Genomic DNA, 7,113 nt, shown 5'->3' with positions numbered 1-7,113 from the left:
CATTTTGGTAGCTCAACGTAATCCCGTGTCAACTGTGAATCTTTGCGTGACAAGCAGAATGTTGTTGTGGAACATGTTTCACTTTCACATGGATGGCATGAGAACATCAACGAAACCATACACATAATTACAGAAGATGCAGTTGGAATCACATGCTCCCTCCATCTTTATCGTACTCTCTCCATTTTTATTTATATGTCGTATTAGGTTTCTTCTAAGTCAAATTTAACAAGCTTTGACCAAACTTTTAGAAAACAATAATAACATTTTCAATACTAAATTTGTTTCATTGGATCCGCTATGAAGTATATGTTCATAATGCATAGGTTGGATAGTATAGTTGTTGCCATATTTTTCTATAGACTTGTCAAAATTTGCCAAGCTTAACTTAGGCTTGACAAGCCTAATACGACATGTAAATAAAAACAGACAGAGTATATATATGACACTTAGCAACCATGCTATGACGTTTAAGTACGACAGATCAAGTTTCAAAAAAACATTATTAAACTTCAATTTAATCAAGATTAAACGCTAAATGGAGGCCTAATGTCTACATTTAACCTACATTTAATCTACGTTTAACTTAAGTTTAACCTTCCTAGGCGCTAGTCAATAGGCTAGCGCCTAGTGTTTTCTTGAACATTGCGACAGATAAACAGTTCATTAACAACCATAATTGCTCAAATAAAGAATTTTTCAAAAGCCAGGCCTGGACTGGAGGGCCAAAAGCCACAGAAATATCCATTCCATTTCCAACCATTATGAATGGTTCAAGACAAGATTGATGTCTCCAGCAAAATTGAATATAGACAGTTGAATGACTACCCTGAAGTGTTAACTAGTCCACCAAAATTTTCTATACAAAAGCTCTACCCGGATCTTATTCTTCAGCCTACTCAATAAAAAATTCTAAAAAAAAGCGTTAATCATGTGTTAAATCGTCCTGAGGGAAAACGACCGATGCCACCTAAAAATAAATGTCTATCTCCTTTTCGCTCATCTCATATACATGATCCCGCGCCTCAGATAGAGCAACCTGTATTGACGCATGAACCTAATTAAATATGCATTCCTACATAATCATTGCTAGATGAAAACAAACTAAACTAACCTGTCCAAATTTTGTAAAGAAGTTGTTTGCAAGATTTAATGATGTGACTGCCAGATCTTCATTAGCCTTAAGTGCTTGGGCCAATGCAAATGCTCCATCATCCTGTCCAGAACATTAAAAAAATAAAGTTAAGTATATTGGACATCCAAAAATGCCAATAACTAATAGAATGAAAAAAAAACACTATGATTGCTTACTCTAATCTCATTAAAGCCCAGGTCAAGTGAAGTCAAAGATTCATTGATTATCTTAAAACTTCGTGCCAAGCATATGGCACCCTTCAGGATAGGAACGTGTCAGCAAGCAAAGCATGGATCATGTACCAAAGTGCAAATTACAAATGGAAACACAAAAAGAGATTGCGCATACATCATCTCCAAGACCATTCGCCCGCAAATCCAATGTTGACAATGTTGTGTTGTACTTCAGACAATCAGCAATGAACTCTGCACCTTGCACACCTATCTGCAGGATATGCAACTTTGCTGAAGAGGCAAGAACACCCAAATGGTAAAACTGCTCGTACAATTCTATTCAGTTCTGAGGATCACCTGGCACCAGCCAAGCTTAAGGGTTTGGATCTTCCCATGGAACTTGAGGACATCACACAAAGCCTTTACCCCATCTGATCCAATTGGATTATAGCTCAAATCCAACTACAATGCATATATTGAATTAGTCTTAGAACTTACTTTGCAGGAAAAAGTTGCCTGAATGATAAGACGACTTACTGTTGTCAGTACTGTGTTATCCTTCAAAATTTCCGCTATTGCACTAACCCCTTTGGAGTGAATGTTATTACCACCCTGAAATATAAGAGGCTCCAGGGATTCAGCATGTATACATATCCCCTCTAACGTGGCTTAGGTCACACATGAAACACAGAATTATCAGGGATTCAGGGCAACTTCAAAGATTATTACCCCAAAGTATCCTGCTTCCAAACAGGACCAGTTTAAGTGATAACATATGAAGAAAACGAGTCGTGCCAATTACCAAAAACTATACTAAACTATAATTTAAAGATCAAGTAGAGAAAGCAATATTCTACACATGGAATCGAGAAGCAACTTGAGCATAGTTTCCATATGTGAAATATAAGGTAAATAGAAATTAGAAAGTATGTGAGATTCCGACTTTATGAGGGTTGCAGCAAAATAAATACTCACCAAATCTATGGTAGAAATTGTTTTGTTATCTTTAAGAGCCTCCGCAACCTTTTCAGCTCCCTGGATAAATTAATTTTAATCTATGCCAGAACTCAGAATGCACTTTAAACAAAATGCAGGAGTTTAAATGAACGTGCTTATACATCAGATAAGTGGGGAAACATGCGAGGAACCATGAATATGTTGATTATATATAAAACGGCAACACACATTTAACTTCCTCAAAAAAAGGAAACAAGTCTCATTTTTCTTAGAATCAGGAGCTCAGGAAAATATGGAAAGACTGAAAAAGTGAAAATAACAACCAAAACTCTGTGGGAGCACTATATGTGCTGAAGTTCTATAAAACAACAAACAATAAAGCCCTAATCTGAAGTTGAATAATTACTGTACAATAGTTAAATGGTCAATAAGTTATGGCCAGTGATTATATGGTTATGCTTCTAGAATTAATCATATGGCCATATGTGGACCACTCAATACTTTTGGTCATTGGAATCATGTAAAGAGAAAACAATACAAGCAACAGTATTACCTCATCACTAATGTCGTTCATGTAGAGACTGAACCACAGTAAAGACTTTGTCCTTTTGATGAATTTGGCAACAGGACGTAAACCTTCCGAGCCAATGTTGTTGTTGCCAATATCCACAACTGTAATCTTCCCTATAATTCAGCCATGCATGCACATAATTAGGATTAAACAATCCGCTAAGCACAAACTTGCTGATAGTTTGTTTAGCCAGAAAAAATGAAGCACCTTTGTGAGCAGATAATGCTGACATCAACTCACGTATTCCCTCATTCCCAATCCCATTACCATGCAAGTGAATTTCCTAGAAAAAGTATAATGCTTATATATCATAACCATGGACAGATGAATTCAAGGAACAAAAATCACTAGACATTAACGAAGACAAATGAGGAAAAAGAAGGATATGAATAGGACTTTAAAAAAATTTAAATTAAGGTCCTAGACAGTAGACATTCTTAATGAGCTGTTACACAGTATATTGGTACAAAAAAGAGTTCAACTGATATCAGCCTACCAATATTGTCACGGCATGACTTACAAACTATTTATATGCTTTTCTTCACCTGAGCAGTTTTTTTTTACTAAACTGGTCATGTGGCAAATCCTAGTATAAAAGTTTAATAACTATTTCGCTACTATGTGGGTTCCTTTATGGTTTACAAATATGTGTTTTGAAATCCACTCATATTGTGCCTGTTACAGCAAATTGGTCCACACAAAATTTAGACAACCAGCCAGACCTGAAAAGTCCAAACTATTCTTACCCCTGTTACCTAATAGACAGGTCTCCATAACTTGATATAAGCAAAGATGGAATGGGATTTAGTTCACTTCTAAGCATTTAAAAAATCACACAGTATCTTGCATTACGACTACATTGAAGGTCAGAAGTATATCAAGTGTTTTAAGTAGTACCCTCAAAGACTTGTTCCCTAAAACTCCTTGAGCTAGGCTGCATGCACCAAGCGGACCGCCATAGTTGCCACTACGATATATTGAATGAAGTGCACCACCAGGCACCAGTTAGTCAGTAGTCATAAAAAAATTACTAATCATAAACTGTGCTCACAACATCATATGCACATTTAGAATGTATCATATGTGAGGCCATTGGGTTATGAGTAGTGACTAACTTGAGATACAAGCTCCGTATCAAATTATTCTCTAGAAGGGCTTCCGCAATACTTGCAAAACCCTGTTTCAAGGAAAAAACAAAAGAAAAAAAAAGTATCATAACCTATCAAGCATTTAAGCATTTGGTAATTATTTTCCCTTTTGTAGTCAAGTGCGCATTTTGTGGATGCTTGTACATACGCTGTATTCAATGGCATTGTTACTGAGCTGTAGAATTCGTATTGATTTGTTCTTTTTCAGCATATTCGAAATTGCCTTAGCACCCTGAAAAGGAAAAAAATCAATGTTACAATGTAAAAGGAGGAGGGAATGAGAAAGTGAGAGTGAGAGAGAGGGGGGGGGCAAGCACCTCATCTCCAATATTAATACTGTTCAATAGAAGCTTCTGAATACCCACATTTTCAATCAATATATCTGAAAGACACTGTAAAAATTCATGAGTGTTACATTCAGTCAGTTTTAAAGGAAAAATATACTCAACTCAGTCTTGAAAACAAATCTACTATTTATATTTTTTTTATCACTTTGTGGACAATTTATGGTTTAACATGGCTACTTTCTCCAGCAAAACCATAAATACTGAAAATTTGAATGACTAATGAAGCTTACTCCAGTTGGAAATTGAAAGAAAAAAAAGTAATCAAAAGGAAACTCTCATGATGACCCACAGGTACAGTGGCACAATGAGAGCACCCAACCAGCCAACCTTAGAAGAACATGTTAAGTTAAGCAAGTATTAACAAAGTTATCTGCATATTTGGAGATGGAGATCAGATCATACTCCCTCTAATTACAACTCACAAATAAGTGATGTTTTTGGGTTCTCTGAAGTCAACCAATTCAGATTTAGATCACAAGTTACTTTTTATGGGTTGAGTTTGTACCGGAAAGTAGTTTCATATATTATAATAAAATAAGCAGTCAAAGTTGTGTTTTGGATACCATGTAGGTGCCAAAGATGTCAAATATTTGTGACTGGGAAGAGTATGATTTGCACAATAAATCATGCAAATTACAGAACAATAAATGGAATGTAGAAATCATAAGATTGAGAAGACCTTAGCTCCTTCATCTCCAATGTCGTTTCCAGATAAATTTAGAGTTTTCAAAGCTGTATTTATCTGAAGAATTCCATCAAAGGCTTCTATTCCGACAGATGTTATACCATTGCCAGAAAAGTCCACCTCTTCTGCACTCTGAAAATACACACAACTCAGTCATTATCCTAAGTATTCAATTGAGACTAAGCTGCTAAAGCATGGAAACAACTAGGTTAGGGGCATATAGAGTGCACCCAAACATTGCATGAGATCTCTGACCTTGTTATAGGCTAAGCTTTCTGCTAGAAAAAATAGACCCTCATCTCCAAACTGGCGGCCTGTCAAGCAAGTGAGATGTAATTATTACTCCATATATGTTGGAGCTTTAACCCAACATTTCCAATCAATGTATTCAACTTTAGTTCCCTTGAGTTACCTGCCATGTTAACAGTTTTCAAAGTCCGTAGTTCTTTGTAGAACTTGTTGAGATTTTTCCGCGACTCCTTTTCAGCACTGAGGGTAGATGTTGCCAAATTGGAACCAGCAGCAAAGGACCACATGATCCCAGAAGGCGCAGATTCTCCAGAATTCTGGTCCTTTTTCTTCCCCGGAAGCATATTCCGAACCACCTTCCATATGACTGTCCTCTGAAACTGAGAATTAGTAACCATTGTACACCCAAATGCTGAAGCCTCAAATCTGTATAAGTGACCCGTCACAATAACAGAATGAACACAGGCTAAACATATCGCATGATATGTTCAATTATGTGCAAAACTAAAGTTACAGCACGACATATGTTTGAAATTTAATCTTCTCCTTTTCCAAAAAGTGGATTTATTCTTTTTTTCCAAAAAAAATAAAGGACTTAATTAAATATGGAACTGATACATTCTTATCCATTTGATTAGCCAATACTCCCTCCATCCTAAAATATAAGGCATTTTCAATTGACCTAAGTCAAAGCAGCCTAAGTTTGACCAAATTTATAGAGAAGAATATTAACATCTAACACATCAAAGAAGTAAATTACGAAAATATATTTTGTAGTGGATCCAATTATTCTTATTTGATATTCAAAATATTATTACTCTTTTCTATAAATTTGGTCAAACTATACAGTTTAGCTTAGGATAAACCAAAATACCTTGCATTTCGGGATGGAGGAAGTACTTCTCTCTCCATTCAATGACACACATCTCACCTTAATTTTTGGAAAGGAAACTATTCCGGTATCTGATCACGATCAGATACTTATTTTTGGAATTGAAACTATTCCAGTATGCCATCATCAAGGGAAAGGCATACGAGCGATTCTAATCAGAACAGGGCATCCAATGACGATGAACGGGAGGAAAAAGCAAGACCATACCAAAGCTCAGCACGAGCACCGTGCCGGCGGGGACGACGTAAGGCGCGACGGCCCTCGCGGCCGCCGCCGCGGGGGGTACGGCCGGCTCCCCCTGCGCCTCGCGGTAGTCCCTCCGGCGCGCGCCCCCGCGGCCGACCCTGGGGGGCCTGCCGTCGAACGCCTCGCGCGCGGCGCGCGGCACCGCCACGCACAGCCGGCGCGGCGGCGGCGGGAGTGGCGGCGGCGGCGGCGCGGGAGGCTTCCCGCTGAACGACGCGTGGCGCCGGCGGGCGGTGGGGAAGGGCAGCGGGAGGAAGGGCCTGAGGGGGCGCGGGGAGGGGAGGAGGAGGGAGGACTCCATTGGACGCGGCGGCTGGGGCGTCGGAGGAGGAGATGCGGGTAGGGATGAGGAAGGGAGGCGGCGGGTTTTTGGGAGGGGAGGGGAGGGCTTTTGATGGGGGAGGCAAGGTAAGGTTGTGGATCATGTCGGGCCGGGTTTGGACTTTGCCGATGTATTTGCACGCCGCCACGTGTCTATTATGAACTCATCAAATTTAGTAGAGCTTTACACTTTGTCAACATTTCACGTTACGAATCTCCCTGTTTCGTGTCTTGTTCATCTATGCGAGCAAATTTCGAAACAATATTTGTCAAACCGCAACTTGTGTCAAAAATGCCGTTTTTGGTTTTCCTTTTTTAAATAAATTTGCAGAAGCAATGCACTGTCATTTAAGTAGAGAGAAGCAAGCAGAACGTACTCCCTCCGTTCG

General features: G+C 38.8%; 1 protein-coding gene across 2 annotated transcripts; it reads right to left on the bottom strand.

Moving 5' to 3' along the window:
* Positions 1 to 695: 695 nt before the first annotated feature.
* Positions 696 to 6,801, bottom strand: LOC120703028 (NLR family CARD domain-containing protein 3-like). Of its 2 annotated transcripts, none has more exons than XM_039987038.1 (17): positions 6,365 to 6,801; positions 5,429 to 5,632; positions 5,272 to 5,330; positions 5,011 to 5,148; positions 4,302 to 4,376; positions 4,133 to 4,216; positions 3,952 to 4,013; positions 3,734 to 3,803; positions 3,044 to 3,119; positions 2,819 to 2,949; positions 2,284 to 2,343; positions 1,846 to 1,920; positions 1,666 to 1,770; positions 1,484 to 1,579; positions 1,312 to 1,392; positions 1,115 to 1,216; positions 696 to 1,039 (listed from the first exon to the last, which is right to left on the bottom strand). In XM_039987038.1, the coding sequence occupies exons 1-17, from the start codon at positions 6,702 to 6,704 to the stop codon at positions 971 to 973; spliced, it is 1,827 nt and encodes a 608-aa protein (XP_039842972.1). In that variant the 5' UTR covers positions 6,705 to 6,801; the 3' UTR covers positions 696 to 970. The 2 variants fall into 2 exon arrangements, with proteins under 2 accessions (XP_039842972.1, XP_039842973.1); XM_039987039.1 differs by having other exon boundaries at positions 5,429 to 5,639; positions 6,365 to 6,499.
* Between the last annotated feature and the right edge of the window lie 312 nt (positions 6,802 to 7,113).

This window comes from Panicum virgatum, chromosome 4K (assembly GCF_016808335.1).
Source record: "Panicum virgatum strain AP13 chromosome 4K, P.virgatum_v5, whole genome shotgun sequence".
NCBI lineage: Eukaryota > Viridiplantae > Streptophyta > Magnoliopsida > Poales > Poaceae > Panicum > Panicum virgatum.
Note: the sequence above shows the minus strand (reverse complement) of the source record. Positions and strands in the feature narration are given on the sequence as shown.